Here is a 19,211-nt window from a genome sequence, read left to right as displayed (position 1 = left end):
GGAGCGCCGTCCTGGAGGAGCGACCTGACAGCAGGTTGTTGTTGTTGTTGTTGTTGTGGGATTTAGGGTCGCTCCCATCAAGTGATGCTATGGCGACCTGTAACAAAAATACTGAGGTCAAGACCTCACTAAGTGTTTCTATATACATTTGCAATATATAGTACTTATAGGTACTATCTGTATCAGTTATTTACACCACAAGTGTATTGAAACCAAACCCAACATAATATGGACCTCCATTAATGATTTCCCTATAATACAACTTTAACACCCTAATCTAAAAGTGCTTATCCTGAAATGGAAAATTGAAAAGTCCCAATCACCTTTTACTCTGGGCCGATTCAGAGTGAAACCAAGACAAAGTGGGCCTGTTAGTAAAGTAAGGCGAAATTGTGCACCTAAATCTAAATAAATTTTTTAGTTCCTAGCACATATTTCCATATTTTGTCATAATGACTTTTATTTCCTAATAGAGAAGTACTGTCGACTTTTAAAGATTTTGACATAAGCATATTAACAAGTTCCTCCTGCAAGTGCTGGAATTCAATACACTCTAGCAGGTAGTGCTGGACATTTTCTGGGAATTGACAGAAATCACAATTTCCATCAGGGTGCTTGCCTATTAAGCATCTTGTAGAATTTAACCAGCAATGACCAAACCTGATTCGAGTCATACACACCTCCTTCCTTCGGTTGGAGTCTGTATACTTCACCTTAAGAGACACTTTATTTTCAGACTTGAAATAAAATCTTCCCTTAACATCTTTATTCCAGCGATCCTGCCATAACCTCATGATAACCCCCTTCATGTCCTTTAAAATATCTGCCATTTCTGGGGAAATTGTCAATTCAACATTTTCATGAGAAAGAGCTTCTTTTGCCAACTGATCAGCAACCTCATTTCCTCTTAGACCCACATGACCAGGAATCCAAGCAAATTCCACATTGATACCTTTATTTTGCAGCATAAATATTTGATACCTAATCTCACAAACCAACTTACTTAATTTATCTCCTTCAATAGCTTGTAGAGCAGATAAGGAATCTGATAAAATTACAAACTGAAAAGGAGGATTCTCTGCTAACCAAGAAATGGCTAACAGAATAGCCACCAACTCAGATTCACACACACTTGTATTATCAGTTAATCTCATGCATTTTTTAAAGCCCATTTCTGGAACATAGAATGCACAACCTGTTTTATTCTCACTTTTAGAACCATCGGTGTATACCTTTACATGATTATTCCACTTTTGCAAATACTCCTTACTATGTGCTAAATTTATAACTGGAATATCCTTTTTAGAGATATTATTAGCTAAATCTAAGCAAACTTTTATGTCTCCACATTCCCAATAAGGAATATTATCAACTATTATTTCCTGACCCTCAATATTGAGATCTTTAGTGTACTCATTTACTTTATTAAATATACTGTTGAAAGAATCCTGGTATTTACCATCATAAGCTTCTTTAAAGCATGCACTAGTAGGATGATTAGGATTAAATTTATATTTAACCGCTAGTTTACATTGCAACCACAACCTTCGTAGATCTAAAGGCATATCACCACACTCAACCTGTAGTGCATTAATAGGTGTTGTCATTAATGCTCCACAGCATATTCTTAAACATTGAGCCTGAATTTTGTCCAACTTATTTTTATGAGTTTTAACTGAAGTGTCATAAACTTCACTCCCATAATCAATAACAGACCTAATTAGACCTTTATATACAGATGACAATACTTCTTTACTTGCACCCCACTTTGAACCAGAGATCACCTTTAGCAGATTTATCCTCTTTTTACATTTCTTAACTACATAGTCAATGTGATCTTTCCAAGTAAGTTTTTGATCAAAAATTAACCCTAAAAATTTAACTTGTTTTTCTTGCTCTAGCTTAGTACCTTGAAAATAAATATCTATAGGCTCTTTACACTTTTTCCTATGAAATAAAATCACTTTTGTTTTGGCCTTCGAAACCTTAAAGCCCCATTGATCACACCATGTTTCTAGATCATTGATAGCTCTCTGAACCTGTCTTTTTATATATTTAATGTTTCTTCCTGCTTTCCATATTGCAGTATCATCAGCAAATGTGGACACTTGCATACCACTTAAATTTAAATCATTGATAGCAATCAGAAAGAGAATAGGACTAATTACACTTCCTTGAGGAACACCATTTTGTACATTAAACTCATCTGATATTGCATCCCCAACCTTTACTTGTAAGACTCTATTATGTAGAAAACCATTTATCCAGTTAAACATATTACCATCTATACCTAGTTTATCTAGTTTGTATAGTAAACCTTTCTTCCAAATCATGTCATATGCTTTCTCAGTGTCCAGAAAGACACCTAAAACCACAGATTTATTAGCAATACTTTTTACAATATCATCACTTAACTTTATAAGCTGATCGATTGTAGACCTACGTTTTCTAAAACCAGATTGATTAACATTGAACAGATCATGTTTTTCCATAAACCAATTTAATCTATTAGTGATCATTCTCTCCATTAATTTACAAATATTAGATGTTAAAGCTATTGGTCTATACGAAAGAGTATCACTTTTAGCTTTACCTGGTTTAAGTAAGGGAATTATTAAAGCATGCCTCCAAGAACTAGGCACATACCCAGTACTCCATACCAAGTTATAAACCTTTAATATTACTTTACAACTTGTTTCAGACATATGCTTGAACATTTCATAACAAATCTGATCTTTTCCTGGAGATGTGTTTTTACATTTTTTTAAAGCTTTCTTAAATTCACTCATTTTAAAGGTTGCATTTAAAATAGAATCATTACTAGCCCTTTTATTAAACAAATTGTTATTGTTATTTTCAAATGACTCCTTATGCTTACTAAACTTTTCAGAATAGTTGGCATCACTACTCACTTTTGCAAAGGATTTACCTAACAGGTTTGCCTTATCTATATTTTCAGTAGCTACAATATCACCACTTTTAATAGTTGTTATTTTTTCACCAGAGTATGCATTATTCATCTTTTTAACTACTCTCCAGACAGAACTTAGGTTTGAGTTTCTATTTAGTGTAGAACAATAATCACGCCATTTTCTCCTTTTAGTAGATTTTATAACTTTAACAGCTATTGCCCTGTATTTTTTATACTCAATCCAATCTTTTGGGTCCCTAGTTCTTCTAACTTTATTTCGACACCTTTCCCTATTTTTAACTGCTATTTCACATTCCTCATTCCAAAATAAACCATTCTTTTTAACAGTTTTACCACCTTTAGACCTGGGAATATATTTTGAAGCTATATTAAATATACCATCAGATATGTAACTATTGACCTCCTCTAAATCAACCTCAAAGTTAACATTATCTAATACAGTATCACATTCCCTAGAGAAATTTTCCCAATCTGCTTTTTTAAAAGACCATCTTCCTAAATTCTCTTCTTCATATGCGGCTATAGATTGAATTTTAGTTATAATAACAGCATGATCACTCCCAAATGTATTATCAACCACATCCCAACTAGAAAGGGCTGCATACCTTGGAGATGTAAATGAGAGATCTATTGCACTTTCACCACCAGAATACATGTGTGCTTTTAGACCAGTATTTAATATAACCACATCATTAGTCTCTAATATATTTTCAATCATCTTTCCTCTGCTGTCAGTTTTACTATTGCCCCACAACTCACTTTTGGCATTAAAATCTCCACATACAAAAATATTATTTTTAGATAAAATGTCACTTAACTCATTTTCACTTACTATTACACTAGGAGATAAATACAAGTTAAAGATTTCTAAATCACCTATATTGGTTGTAACTTTTAGAGAGATTCCTTCTAAATTTTGTAATATATTAACATCTTTGTATTTTATACCTTTTTTGACAAAAACTGCATCACCACCTCTTCCATTCAAACCCTCCTTTCTAATAACTTCATAACCACTAAGACTATACTTAAGATCTGGTTTTAAATAGGTTTCCTGCACACAAATAACATCTGGTTGGCTTTCTAACTGAGATATGTAATTTTTAAATTCTAAACCATGAGCAATAATACTATTAGCATTCCACTGTACAATACACAATCCTAACCATAGTGACCTATTCATGAACTGTTGTATCCTTGGCCTTCATGTTAGTAGGAAGCTTTTTAAAAATTTGCTCTGCATTCAGCTCTTTTCCCACTATAGTCTCGATTTCTCTGGTTAGTATATGCACAATGTTTGACATTGTTTGCCCTTTAAACCTGTCAGAGGTTGCATAGAACCATAGCCTAATCATGAGTTCTGCCAGACTTTGGATATCCACATAAACTTTATCTGTATTTCCCTTTTCGCTATCCGTACTAGTACTTTGAGAAGGAGCTTCACTAATGTCTATTTTAGACCTTACCTCCTTGACTGCCTCAGAATAACTAAGCTTGTTTTGCACCTTTACAACCATGATTTCCCTTGCCTCAGTAAACTTTGGGCATTGTGTAAATGCTGCCGAGTGCTTACCACCACAGTTACAGCACACTGGATCCTCATGCTTAGAACACTCCTCATAATCATGATTTTCCCCACATGAAGGGCACCTCTTATTCCCATTACAAGATGTTGCAATATGTCCAAAACGTTGACACTTATAGCATCTGATTGGCCTGGGAATGAATAACTTTACTGTGTAACAATTGAAACCTATGTATACCCTTTCGGGCATGATTTCCCCCACAAAGGTCAATACTACAGACTCAGTCTTTTTGACTCCCCCTAGACGCTTAACATCTGAAATCTTTATCCCATTTTGTGTTTTAACATTGGCTAGAATAGACTGGTCGGATAAATCAGTACCTACCCCATGAATGATTCCTTTTGTGGACACATCTTTTCCTAGTCGCTTGGTTCTCAATTCTACACCTTGAAATTTTTTGGCTCTTGCCAATTGTTTTGCTTGATCTTTAGCACAATGAATTTGAATTCCCCCATCAAACAAAGGGACCACTTTCTCAACACTTTCTACAAATTTCTGTATTTCTTGTGCAACAATAATTGGGTTTGTTTTAGCAAGATTTATTGAGTCACACCTCCACACTACTATCTCAAGATCACCTTTTGTCCTTTTTTGACTACTATTGGGTTGTTCATATTCCCCAGAATTAGACCTTTTCCTACCACCTCCCTCACTATCCTTCCCCATTTCTCAACATTAACAGGTATAAAATATAGATAAGTATTAAAGATATGTAAATATATTGGAAATTATATAGAAACACTTAGCTTTATCAGAATACCGCCAACAATGCACCACACCTCCTTCTCCCTTCACCTCCCCTCGGCCTACGCCACCTCCCACCTTCCTAGATCACCTGACAGCAGGAGGTGTGAACTACCTGTCAAATTGGGCGGGACGTTCACGCCTCCGTAATGCAACATCAGCTGATAAGGCACGTCACCACCTGACATCTGGTGACTGTTTCTGAAGAAGGCGGAAGATTCTCGCCGAAACTGTCAACAAGGTAACAAGTTTAAAAAATCCTTCTCTAAGAAACAAACTTAAAAAATATCTATAATAGATAGACATAATGAACTTCCACTACATATAAACATATATATATACACACAATATTAATATATTTATATATATGTTTATATATATGTTTATTTATATATATATATATATATATATATATATATATATATATATATATATATATATATATATATTAATTATATAGTTATATTATTGTGGCCGACTCACCAGTCAGTAAGTTCAGAGAACTGTAAAGCGGCTGTGGTAAGTTCCAAAAGGAAGTTGAGTTTCCCTGCTACAGTCACGTGACCAACTACGGCAAACGAAGAAGGTTAAACTACAGTGAAAAAGCCGAAGTGAACCCGGTGCGCTTTTTGTTCACAATGCGCAGATTAGGTAGCCTGGGAAATCCCATGCTGCTTTGCACAATCGTTCCGATCTGAAAAGACAGCATGGAAACTATGGTCTAAAGACTCGCCTGAGTTAGGGAGCCAATCAGAGAGTGGGGAGGGGTGGAAAGACGGTGACGCATACTACTCGACAAACAGAAGCTTGTAGTTTATTTGTAGTTTATTTGCCTGAATATTGGCAAGTCTTTTTCAAGCCTGCTAATAACCGAGGAGCAATGCTGACAACACCTATTCGATTGCCCCAACTCCGGGACTACAATCACACCTCCTAACAGCGCTAACCTCTCGGATATGCTCGTTGGTTTTTTGGTCAAAAACATGTCTGTTGAATGTCCAAATACGGAGGGTCCAGCTTCTCTCATATTTGCTTGCACAAACGGCAGTAATAGTTCGGTGCCATTGTTTTCCTATTTTTGTTTTGCCTTCTCTGCCTCTTTCCTTCTCTTCTTCGCCTCTTCGTCTTCTTCGTCGCTCTAACTACGTCACTGGGTACAACTGCCATGATTGGCCATGGGCTACGTATACGCCAAATGATAGACATTCGCAACGTCCAATAAACGGCCGTTGACAATCGTAAACCACACCTCCCCTACGAGAAATTCAATAGGCGGATTCCAGACCATATTTCACTTGTGATATGGTCTGGTGTTAACCAGACTACAGATTAGGTGAACCGTACCGTTGATTTTTAGCGAACCATACTGAGACCACCTCCTGAGGTGGTCTCAGTTCGGTTCACTTTAAAGGGGTCTGGGTACGGTTGGAGTGTTCAAATATGCGCAAAAAATGCTGAGTCATCGATCTGAGTTTGGTTAGATGGCTGAAAGGGACCAAGTGTGAAAACACCCTGTGTGTCAGCCCTGTGATGATCTGGCGACTTGTCTAGGCTGTACCCTGTTTCTCACCCATAGTCAGCTGGGAGAGGCTCCAGCTTGCCCATGACCCTGCACAGGATAAGCGGTTATGGATAATGGACAGATTATTAATCACATGCTTTTTAAGTAAGTGATTACACATCTAAATAATAATAATAATAATAATAATAATAATAATAATAATAATAATAATTTATTTCTTAAAAAAAAATCATCATGCCACATGACACCCAGGACTAATCTTAACAACTACAGCAAAATGATTGTGATAATCAAGAAATTTTATATCTACTTTTTCTGTAAACAAATAGAAATAAAACTCAACTATTTTATTCACTCTATATAATATGTCAGAAAAGGCAGGCACTTATGGAAACAGATGCAGGGAACAACAGGTGCATTGCAAACTGGTTGTCAAATCCAAATCGTAATCCTATTAATAGTCAAAGGGATGCAAGGGGTTGAGCGAGATGCAGTCAGAATGTCACAGTCGAGGTGTGGAATCAAAGTCAAAAAGAAATGGAATAAAGGTCAGAGTCACAGTGTCACTGAGGGGCCGCTCCTCTCTCTCTTGCCGCTTTTCCACTACAAACGCGGCTGAGCCGTGCCGTGCTGAGTCGAGCTGAGTCGAGCTGAGCGGGGCTATTGAAGTTGCATTTCGACTACAACCGCGCTGAACTGTGCTGGCTGGAAGTGGGTGGACACATTGGGTGGAGTTAGCGAAAGTGGGTGGACGTCACGTGATGTCGTTAAGCAGCGCAAACAGTGACATCAGTGACAGTGGCGGAACAAGTCAGAGCCGGGCCGGGGGCGGGGCAAATGACCGGGCCCTTTATTAAAGCTTATCATAACATCATTTTAGGCTACAAAATGTCCGCAACTGCGGTGTTTACCAATTTCAACACTACCGGGTGCAACTATGTTATTTAGTACATCAAGTCCTTCAAACGAACATGTAACTCAGAAACAAAAAACATTAGGATACTGTACATGGCTCATAATAAAACATCAATAGCCTATACTGCGCACATTATTTGAAGGGCATACGAATGAGCGCTCAGAGGTTGCAACGGTGACAGGAAGAGTCAGAAATAAAAGGAGGGCGGTGCAAACCTCACTGAATGCACTGTTTACCAATTTCAACACTCCGGGGTGCAACTATGTTATTTTGTACATTAAGTCCTTCAAACGAACATGTAACTCAAACAAAAAAACATTCGGCGACATACTGTACATGGCTCATAATAAAACATCAATAGCCTACTGCGCGCATTATTTGAAGGGCATACGACGAGCCTTGCGCTCCGCGAACTCGTCCACGATGCTCTGTATGTCACTGATTCAGTGAGCTTTTAAGTGGTAGTCTCACGACCCGAATAGTAAACAATAAACATCGAGGACATGGAGTCGTTAGTGTTGCTGGTCTTGGTGCTGTGGCTTGTTGTCACCGACAACGCGGACAGATACTGGCAAGAGCGTATAGATGAGGCGAGGTGCATAAGGCTTCAGAAATTCTCGTAATTCGTAATTCTTCTTCTTCCGGGTTTGCGGTGTTTACAGATCCCAGCGCGCTCGCGGGGCGTGTGTGGGCATGTGAGGACACTCCTCCTCACCAATCAGTGCACAGGGGAGTGTCTGCTCACGCCCCCAACCTCAGTCGGCACGGCTTGGCTCGCTTCAGCCCCACTCCAAAACGGTGCGAGTTTTAGGGGCTAAGCAGGGCTGAAACGAGCTGAGTCGTGCTGGTTTTTGGTAGTCGAAACGCGAGCCGTGTCGGGCTGAAGTGAGCTGAAGCGAGCTGAAGTGAGCTGAAAAAGGGTAGTGGAAAAGGGCCATCTGTGTGTCAGGATTTGGGACTTTTCTCATGTTGCTGTACCTCTCTTCTACCACTAGATGGACTCATTTTAACCATTTGTGTTTATTTTGCTATTGCTTACACCTGTGTCTTGTTAGCATGGAGGTATATATTGTGTGCCTAGCTTGGTGCTCTTTGCTGAGTTCTACAGTCTGCTGTGCTCCTGAGAATGTAAGCCTCAAGTTTGTGGTCGGTTGTCTGCTATTTTTTGACACTATGCCTAAATTTTTTAGTGTTCCTTTTTCCTGCTATCAGTTTTTTTGGGAAACTCTTCTAGATCATTTTTTGGACCATCTGTGTTTTACCTTGGACCTGTTTTTGCCCTGGTTTTTGCTTTTTGAACTGTTTTCTTGCTGCCTATTTGGACTTCCTTTTGTGAACTCTCTGTTACTGAGACCTTGTATAGAACCTGTTTATTGCAAAACTTGCATCATTTGGAATTTGCCAGATCTAAAGTAAAGTTCTGCAGCTACTTTCTCGTTGTTGTGTGTCTCTGCACTTGGGGACAGTTCATCCATTTTGGTGGCTCATGGAATCTTACACCATCTCTCCATCTGGCAACCTGGGTTCAAATCCCCATCCACCTGACAGAAGAACTCTGCTATCATGGACCCAGCAGAGAGCCCAAGCCCTCTTGAGCACAGTTACTCATCTTGGACTGTCTGACCAGATTAAAGATGAGTTAATTTCTTGAGAAGAGAGGATTTGAAGACTTTGATAGCCCAGGCCATTCATCTGGACAATTGTCTTCATCATCTTCAGGAGAGGTCCCTAGCTAAGGGCTTCAAAAGGACCAGTCCTCAGGTTCCCCTAGATCTGGCTGCCTTTATGGTGGAAAATGGCCCTGAGCCAATGCAAGTGTGTGTGTGTGTGTGTGTGTGTGTTGGGGGGGGGGGACTTGGCTTTCCCAGACTGAATGTGACAGATGGATGAGGGAACGTTGCTGCCTCTATTGCAGTGCACCAGACCATTTCTGAAGTTCCTGCCCAGAGTTAGTGGGAAAAGCCAAATCTCATCCAGCTTCAGGAGGGCTGTGATGGGGGTGACCTCCTCTACTGATCTACCTGTTGCTGGTCTCTTCCTTACAATTTCTATTGCCTGGCATGGTTAGGAGCACTCTCTTAGAGCTTTTGTGGATTCAGGGGCAACAAGTAATTTTATGGACTTTTCTCTTGCTGAGCATCTGTCAATCCTTACCACCAGCCTGGATTATCCCCTTCCTGTAGCAACCTTGGATGGTTGACCCCTGGGTGATGGCTGTTTGTCAGAGAACTGTTTCATTAAGAGTCCTGATTGATAATCATTGTGAAGAGATGTCCTTCCACCTCATCATGTCCCCAGAGTATCCAGTGTTAGGATTTCCTTGGTTAAAACTCCATAACCCACACCTAGACTGGTCTACATGTTCTGTAATTGAGTGGGGCCCTGCTTGTCACACTTCCTGCCTCTTGCGTCAACCTTTTCAGTGCTCCAAACCTTTGCCACCTCCCAAGTTATCCTGAGTTCCCCCTCAGTACCATGACTTGCAAGAAGAGAACTACGGCCCTCCCACCCCATAGGCCCTATGACTGTGTCATTGATCTGCTGCTAGGTACCTCCCTTCCTAGAGACCACATCTTTTCTTTGTCTGCCCCTGAGTGACAGGCTATGGACAGTTACATCAAGGAGGCTCTGGCGTCAGGTTTTATCCATCTCCCATCTTCACCTGCTGGGGCTGGCTTCTTTTTTGTAGGGAAGAAAGATGGAGATCTTCAGCCTTGCATAGATTATTGAGGTCTAAACAAGATCACTATCTGGAACTGATACCCACTATCCCTCATGGCCTCTGCTTTTGAACTTCTTGAAGGTGCCACTATCTTTACAAATTTGGACTTGCATAACACCTACCATCTGGTATGAATCTGACAAAGCGACTAGTGGAAGACAGCCTTTAACACACCTACTGGGCACTACGAATACCAGCTAATGCCCTTTGGCCTCACCAATGCACCAGCTGTCATCATTAAATCAGTATGTCTTTGTGTACCTTGATGACATTTTGATCTTTTCCAAGAACTTACACAAGCATGTCCAACATGTTCACCAGGTCTTGAGCCACTTATTGAATGGTCTATTTGTAAAGCCAGAGAAATGTGACTTTCCTGTCAAGGAGGTGGCCTTCCTTGGGTTCATCATTTCTGAAGGTAGCGTTTGGATGGATCCTGGGAAAGTCCAAGCTGTTTGAGACTGGCCAACCCTGAGTTCAGTTAAGGAGACCCAAAGGTTCCTGGGCTTTGCAAATTTTTATCATTTTATTTGGGGTTTTAGTTCCATTGCCGCTCCTGTTTCTCCCTTGACACAAAATGATAAGGCACCCTTTTCTTGGTCCTCTGAGGCAGACAAGGCCTTTAACATCCTCCAACAGAAGTTCCCCACGGCTCCCATTCTCTGTCTGCCTGAGCCAGATCAAGGTGGATGCTTCTGATGTGGGAGTAGAAGCAGTTTTCACACAGACAGCAAGTGATGGGAGACTGCATCCCTGTGCATTCTTCTTCCACAAGCTCACAGCCACAGAGAGAAATTATGATTTAATGGAACCAGGAATTACTAGCTGTAAAATTGGTGTTGGAGTAGTGGAGGCATTGGTTGGAAGGAGCCCAGCATCCTTTCTTAGTCTGGACTGATCACAAAAATCTTGAATACATCCAACAGGCCAAATGGATCAGTCTTAGACAGGCACGCTGGGCTCCATTCTTCACCCTCTCCTACAGTCCAGGGACCAAGAATCAGAAGCCCAATGCCCTCTCCTGACAGTTTCTCTTGGGTTCTCCTGAGATCCAGCCTGAAACCCATTCTACCCGGATCCAGATAGGCTAGTGACAATGGCCCCAAAATTTTGAGATACCCTTACCGGAGGTAGAACTAAACCCAACAATGTTTTTCTTCATCTTTAAGGTCTCCCATATATGAAATGGATTCTTGGATGAAAATATTTTGCTGCTGCAAAGACTGTTAAATTGATAGATGTTATTATACACTCCAAAACTAAAAAAGACCTAAAATATGGCCTGGCCGTATGGGACTTAAGACACATAAACTGCTGTAGAGAAGTAACACAAGCAATGTGACCATGGTCACATTGATTACAATGATCTGTTGCATATTTATTTGTGCATACCATCATTTTATGAACATATCAGCATTTACTTATCTAACAACAGAATACAGCATTGTTGTTGTATCAAAAAATGTAATTTATATTTGAATGTGGAGGCATGGTGGTGTAGTGGTTAGCACTGTCACCTCACAGCAAGAAGGTTCTGGGTTCAAGCCCAGTGGCCGACGGGGGCCTTTCTGTGTGGAGTTTGCATGTTCTCCCCATGTCCGTGTGGGTTTCCTCTGGGTGCTCCGGTTTCCCCCAGAGTCTAAAGACATGCAGGTTAGGATAACTGGTGGCACTAAATTGACCGTAGCTGTGAATGGTTGTGTGTCTCTGTGTGTCAGGCCTGCAATGATCTGGCGACTTGTCCAGGGTGAACCCCGCCTCTCACCTATAGTCAGCTAGGCTCCAGCTTGCCTGCAACCCTGTAGAACAGGATAAGTAGTTATGGATGATGGATGGATAATTGAATGCAACATTGTTTATTTATGTAACATCAGAATTTATCTATTTATTCTTGGATAATGGAAGACTGTAACATTACTCATGATATATTGTTGTTGATACATTTTTTGATACAACAACAATGTAATTTATATTTGAATGTGGAGGCATGGTGGTGTAGTGGTTAGCACTGTCACCTCACAGCAAGAAGGTTCTGGGTTCAAGCCCAGTGGCCGACGGGGGCCTTTCTGTGTGGAGTTTGCATATAAGCTGGAGCCTAGCTGACTATAGGTGAGAGGCAGGGTTCACCCTGGACAAGTCGCCAGATCATCGCAGGCCTGACACACAGAGACACACAACCATTCACAGCTACGGTCAATTTAGTGCCACCAGTTATCCTAACCTGCATGTCTTTAGACTCTGGGGGAAACCGGAGCACCCAGAGGAAACCCACACGGACATGGGGAGAACATGCAAACTCCACACAGAAAGGCCCCCGTCGGCCACTGGGCTTGAACCCAGAACCTTCTTGCTGTGAGGTGACAGTGCTAACCACTACACCACCATGCCTCCACATTCAAATATAAATTACATTTTTTGATACAACAACAATGCTGTATTCTGTTGTTAGATAAGTAAATGCTGATATGTTCATAAAATGATGGTATGCACAAATAAATATGCAACAGATCATTGTAATCAATGTGACCATGGTCACATTGCTTGTGTTACTTCTCTACAGCAGTTTATGTCACAAATAATGAAGCACTGCTTATTTTATACCTTTTTTTTATTCTAATTCTCAGTGTATAAGAATATTATGTTATTGTAGGCAATAGTTGTTGTTTTTTTTCATTTAAATACTGAAATATGTGGTGAGATTTGAGTTCTTTAATTGTCGAGTGTAAATGTAAAGTCTGCATGATCACAAAGCAGCACTATTCATGGTGTAATGTCGCCACTTAGTGGCCACACACACACACACACACACACACACACACACTTTTTGTACTTCTGTAGTAAACTGTAAAATGTAATCAAAACGTGTTGAATATTTATATTGATTTTTATTGTGATTTTAATGTTTATATACTCAGTATATGCACCTCACTATTATGTACTATACACTGCTCAGATTTCCACTCCACCCTGTAATCACGTCACATGGTCTGTTCCTGTCCAACTGAAACCGAAAGTGCCTTTACTTCTGAGGATGTTGGCTGTCTTAATTCTGCTATTGAACACACACATGGTGAGTTTCATAAACTGCACAGCGATTTCTTGACCAAATATCTTTTCACTCTACCTTACATTATAGACCTGTGTTAATCCAGAGATCATAAATGAAACTTCTGTGAAGCTTAACAATACTTTATGACTACAAGCAAAAGTCTCTAGCAAATTAGGATGTTGTTACTTCAATGAAATAGCAGATTTAATTCAATAAATTACAATGATATAGTTTTAGTCAAACCCTTTAAAGTACACCATTCTTTTGTCATGTGGGAAATGAGCATAATTAGCATTTCAGGATGAACTTGAATGTTGAGCTGTGCTGATTGTTTTGAACACCGAGCTACGTGCTGCCTTCAATTCTGCAAACTTTAATTCATATATTAATGATGGATAATTGTACTCTGTCTCAAATCCTGTGACATACAATACCAGTCAAAAGTTTGTACACCCCTACTCATAGGTTTTCTTTTGAATTTTGACTATTTTCTACATTGTAGAGCAATAATGAAGCTATCAAAGCTATGAAATAACAAATGGAACATGTATGGAATTATGTGATAAACAAAAAAGTGTTGAAAAACAAAATATGTTTCATATTTTAGATTCTTGAGAGTATCCAGCGTTTCCCTTGATGACACTTTGCACCCTATTGGCATTATCTTAACCAGCTTCATGAGGCAGCCACCTGGAATGCTTTTTAGTTTACAGGGCAGGTGTGCCTCGTCCAAAGGTAATGAGTGGAGTTTCTTGCCTTCTTTTGACTGACACTGTGTATTTACCTTTCTATTCATTCATTGCATTCCAACCCCACCCTTCTTTTAGCTTAACAACTAAGTACAAAAGCTGGTGTGTGTGTGTGTGTGTGTGTGCACACGTGCATGCACCACACCCACAAGTACAAGTTATTTTTGGCAATTATTAAAAGCACCTGTGTGTAGTTCATACATCTAGGGTTGGCAGATTTTTCTCGAGTAGACGCATGTTTGTTTATTAGTTTTTTGACAATAAAATACAATACAGTTTAATAAAAGCATTAAGATACAATGCAAAAATGAAAATAAAAGGCTAATATGATATAGGAATGAGAATATGGTGAATCTAACAGTGGTCTACTGTAGTAGGTCACGAATATACCACTTCATGGATAATGCTAGTGTTTAATTTCACATTAATCACTGCAAGTTTGGTTTAACAATATGGTTTCCACATGTCACGACCCGAAGGTCGCAGGTGCAGATTAGGGCTTAATGAGCAGCTATGGAGATCACAAGAAAGAGACTGAGATGTACCTGGAGAGTGAAGGGGTGAGGCAGTAAGGAAGAACACAGGCTAGAAGCCATCATAGCAACACAGTCAATATTCTCCTGGGTGAAAATCCAAGGGTGGTGGGGCAGAAACAGAATACAAGGTTAATTAATCCCAGCACAGCCAGCAACTAGTAAGCCAGAAACAGAGTCCAGAGTCAAAGTAAAAAAAATCTGAAAACATATCATGGGCCAAATGGCCATAGAAGCTGGCTAGACTCAATAAGCAGACTCACCTGTACAGGAGTTGAAGAAAAAAAATCTTTCAAGTCAAGTTTAGTTTTATAACACTTTTAACAATAGACATTGTCGCAAAGCAGCTTTACAGAATTTGAATGACTTTAAACATGAGCTAATTTTATCCCTAGTCTATCCCCAATGGTCAACCTGTGGTGACGGTGGCAAAGAAAAACTCCCTCAGACAACATGAGGAAGAAACCTCAAGAGGAACCAGACTCAGAAGGGAACCCATCCTCATTTGGGTGATATCAGACAATGTGATAATAAAATTTTTACTAGTTTTAACATGAAGTCAGTTTTGCTGATGTTATAACTCTTAATTGATAGAAACTTGAGTGCAAAACTGTTCATAACAACTGCAGTCCTAAAGTTAGCAAGTCAACTGTAGTCCTCAGCCAAAAAAGCATGACTGTAAGAGTCCAGAGCATCTTCCAAGTGTGACTTTCAACTGTCCATATGGGGCCGTCCTCCACAGGAGGGATGTGATGAGACTCCGGCCAGATGTAGGGCATCAGGATGGATCAGGCAGGTCAGAGGAGCAGAAGAGGTCAGCATCTCAATCTCAGCATTGACATGTAACTCAGAGTGGGGGGAGGGGAGAAAGAGAGAGAAAACACAGGTTGTTAGGTATGCCCAATGTCACCTGATGAGTAGGAACAGTACACATTTTGCGCTGAGTGTAAGCAGGGACTCTGACAAAACTAACTATGACAGCATAACTAAAAGGGGAGAGCCAGAAGGTAACACAGGCATGAGGGAGCCCCGGGACATAAAGCAGCCACTACACTGTCAACAAACTTGAGTGAGCAAGTGAGTGGGGGACTGACAGCATCCATACATCCCAGTTTACCAAAACACTCTGTCTGAGAACCCTCCAGATCTACACCTTTAACTCATAAACACCATTAACAAAAGGCTTGACTAAACAGATATGTTTTCAGCCAAGACTTAAACGCTGAGACTGTGTCTGATTCCCGAACACTACTTGGAAGGCTGTTCCATAACTGTGGGGCTTTGTAAGAAAAGGCTCTATTTCCTGATGTAGCCTTCACTATACGAGGTACCAGCAGATAGCCTGAACCTTTTGATCTAAGTAGACATGGCAGATCATAAAGGACCAGAAGTTCACTCAGGTACTGTGGTGTGAGACCATTTAGTGCTTTAAAGGTCAATAGTAGTATTTTATAAACAATATGAAATTTGATTGGGAGCCAATGCAGTGTGGATAAGACAGGGGTGATGGGGTCATATTTTCTAGTTCTAGTAAGGACTCTTGATGCTGCATTTTGAACTAACTGGAGCTTATTTACGCACTTATTGGAACATCCAGACAGTAAGGCATTACAATAATCCAACCTGGAGGTAATGAAAGCATGAACTAGTTTTTCTCCATCATGTAGTGACATCAAATTTCTTATCTTAGCGATATTTCTGAGATGAAAGAAAGCTATCCGGGTAATGTTATCAATGTGAGTTTCAAATGAAAGACTGGGGTCAATAATCACTCCGAGGTCTTTTACTGCTGCACGTGAAGAAACAGAAAGGCCATCCAGGGTTACTGTGGAATCAGAAAACTTACTTCTAGCTGCATGTGGTCCGAGTACAAGTACTTCAGTCTTGTCAGAGTTCAGCAGAAGGAAATTAATAAACATCCAGTGTCTAATGTCCTTTACACATTCCTCAATTCTGTTAAGCTGGTGTCTCTCATCAGGTTTTGCAGAGACATACAACTGTGTGTCATCAGCATAACAGTGGGAACTAATACAATGCTTTAATATCACCCAGACGTAACATATATAAAGAAAAAAGCAGTGGGCCTAAGACAGAACCTTGTGGAACACCAAACTTTATCTCAATATGTCTAGAAAAATCACCATTTACATCAACATACTGATAGCAATCAATTAAATAAGAGCTGAGCCAGGAGAGGGCCGTTCCCTTAACTCCCACAACATTTTCTAGTCTATCCAGAAGAATGGAATGATCAATGGTATCAAATGCTGCACTAAGGTCAAGCAACACAAGCAGCGAGACACAGCCCTGATCAGACACCAACAGTAGGTCGTTTACTACTTTAGCCAGAGCTGTCTCTGTGCTATGATGAGGTCTAAATCCTGACTGATACATTTCATGGATGTTATTCCTGTGTAAATATGAGCATAACTGCTGTGCAACAGCTTTCTCTAGGATCTTGGAGATAAAGGGGAGGTTTGATATTGGCCGATAATTGGACAGCTGACAAGGATCAAGGTCAGGTTTTTTTAATCAGGGGTTTGATAACTGCAAATTTAAAGGATTTGGGTACATACAGTAGCTAATCCTAAGAGAAGAATTGTTTTTAGAAGTGGTTCAATTACTTCTGGTATTATCTGTTTGAATAGACGTGTAGGTAAGGGATCTATGATGCAGAGATTAATGAAAGTAGTTTGATTTCTCTAAGGGGAGTAAAACATTCTAATTGCTGATCTGATAGTTATATTGTTAACTACAAGGTTACTTAAATTGTCACTTAAATTGTCTGACCTTAAATTAGTAGTTTGAATTTTTTGTCGAATATTTTCAATTTTGTCATTGAAGAAATTAATGAAGTTGTTGCTACTACATACTGCAGGTGTGCATGTGTCTATAGTGGACTTATTCCTGGTTAATTTTGCTACAGTATTAAATAGGAATCTAGGATTATTTTTGTTATCTTCTATTAGGGAGGAGAGATGTTGATCTAGCAGCACTAAGAGCTTTTCTATACTTCAGGAAGCTCTCCTTCCACGCTAATTTGAATGCTACCAATTTTGTTTGACACCATTTATGTTCCAATTTTCGAGTGGTCTGTTTTAAAGTGCGAGTGTCATCGTTATACTATGGTGCAAATTTTTTCTCTCATCATTTTCCTTTTAAGTGGAGCTACATTATTTAAAGTATAGCAGAATGTTGACTCTAAGCATTCAGTTGCCTGATTAAGTTCTGCAGGGGCTGACAGTGACCCAATCAAAGTTGGTAACTCTGGGAGATCATTTATAAAGCTCTGTGCAGTAGTTGACATGAATGTACATTTAATACAGTAGCGTGGTGAGGTGCATATATTATTACTCAGACATATTTTGAATGAGATGAGAACTTCAGACTATGGAAGTGTGACTATATTTTTTATGTTTAACCCGAATGTTAGTATTCGGGTTAGTGACGACTCTGTGCAACTAGCAGACAGTTTGTTTAGCCTGTTTGTCTGCTCCCTGGCCTTGGCTCTGGATTGTCAGAAATTAACTAGGCCTGTTCTGAGACTATGACCTATGCTGCAAGAAATGAGAGCAGCACCTTCCTGAGTTGGATGGGTACCATCCCGCCCTAACAAGCCAGCAGTGCCCTCAAAATTAGTCCAATTATCTACAGTATAAAGCCCACACTGTTTTCAGAGCACCACCTGGATAACCACCAGTTCAGCGACCATAACCTGCTGTAAGCTACAGTACATCACCACATCACATTGGAATGGGGCCAGAACATACTACAGCATCGGACATCGCCTTCGCTAATTTAAACACCTCTACAAAGTTACTCTTAGTAACCTCAGACTGACAAAGGCGTATATCATTAGCTCTTACATGGATAACTATCTTTGAGAACCTGTGCTTGCCCAGGACCCTAAGATTACCTGCTATGCCCGGCACCCTGGCTCCCAGTATACACTTGACTAAAGCTGCTGGTGCCCTTAAAGGCCTAGCTAATTTCACATGTATCTTTGCTCTTTCAAACACAAAGCACTGGAAGCAAGGAGCAGCAGCCAGCAAAAATCTGAAAAAAAAAAAAATTAGGGGGAGAACTAGCTCAGAAAATAAGTGCCAGAGCCAGCACCAGAGCCAGAGCAAGTGCCTGAACCAGTGCCAGAGCTGGAGCCAGAGTCAGTGCCAGAGCCAAGGCCAGAGCTGGCACCAGAGCCAGAGCAAGCACCCGAGCCAATGCCACTGCCAGAGCAAGAACCAATGCCTCAGCCTTTGCCATGCTGCTAGTTCATGTGCCAGTGCCAGAGGCCGATGGGGCGACCTCTGTCCCAGACTACATTGAAGATATCATCATCTTGCTGCCACCCGGCTGTGAAGACATCATTGTCCCGCCACTGCCCATCCTTGACGTTATCGTCCTGCCACCATCTGGCCATGAAGACATCGTTCCACCACTGGGTCATGAGGACATCAC

The 19,211-nt window shown here is 40.3% G+C and overlaps 1 protein-coding gene across 3 annotated transcripts in view; it reads left to right on the top strand.

The window, feature by feature from the left end:
- Positions 1–5,486: 5,486 nt before the first annotated feature.
- LOC132883159 (uncharacterized) overlaps positions 5,487–19,211 on the top strand; it is a 44,573-nt gene continuing 30,848 nt past the window's right edge. Inside the window, exons 1-4 of one of the 3 annotated variants that reach the window (XM_060916429.1) lie at positions 5,487–5,503; positions 13,376–13,492; positions 14,079–14,206; positions 15,149–15,262. In XM_060916429.1, the coding sequence (XP_060772412.1) occupies positions 15,207–15,262 (56 nt within the window). In that variant the 5' untranslated portion in view covers positions 5,487–5,503; positions 13,376–13,492; positions 14,079–14,206; positions 15,149–15,206. Of the gene's footprint in view, positions 5,504–13,375; positions 13,493–14,078; positions 14,207–15,148; positions 15,278–19,211 lie in introns of those variants that run through there. The other 2 variants (XM_060916438.1, XM_060916446.1) reach the window with 2 other exon arrangements.

The sequence above is a fragment of the Neoarius graeffei genome, chromosome 1 (assembly GCF_027579695.1).
Source record: "Neoarius graeffei isolate fNeoGra1 chromosome 1, fNeoGra1.pri, whole genome shotgun sequence".
Lineage (NCBI taxonomy): Eukaryota > Metazoa > Chordata > Actinopteri > Siluriformes > Ariidae > Neoarius > Neoarius graeffei.
Note: the sequence above shows the minus strand (reverse complement) of the source record. Positions and strands in the feature narration are given on the sequence as shown.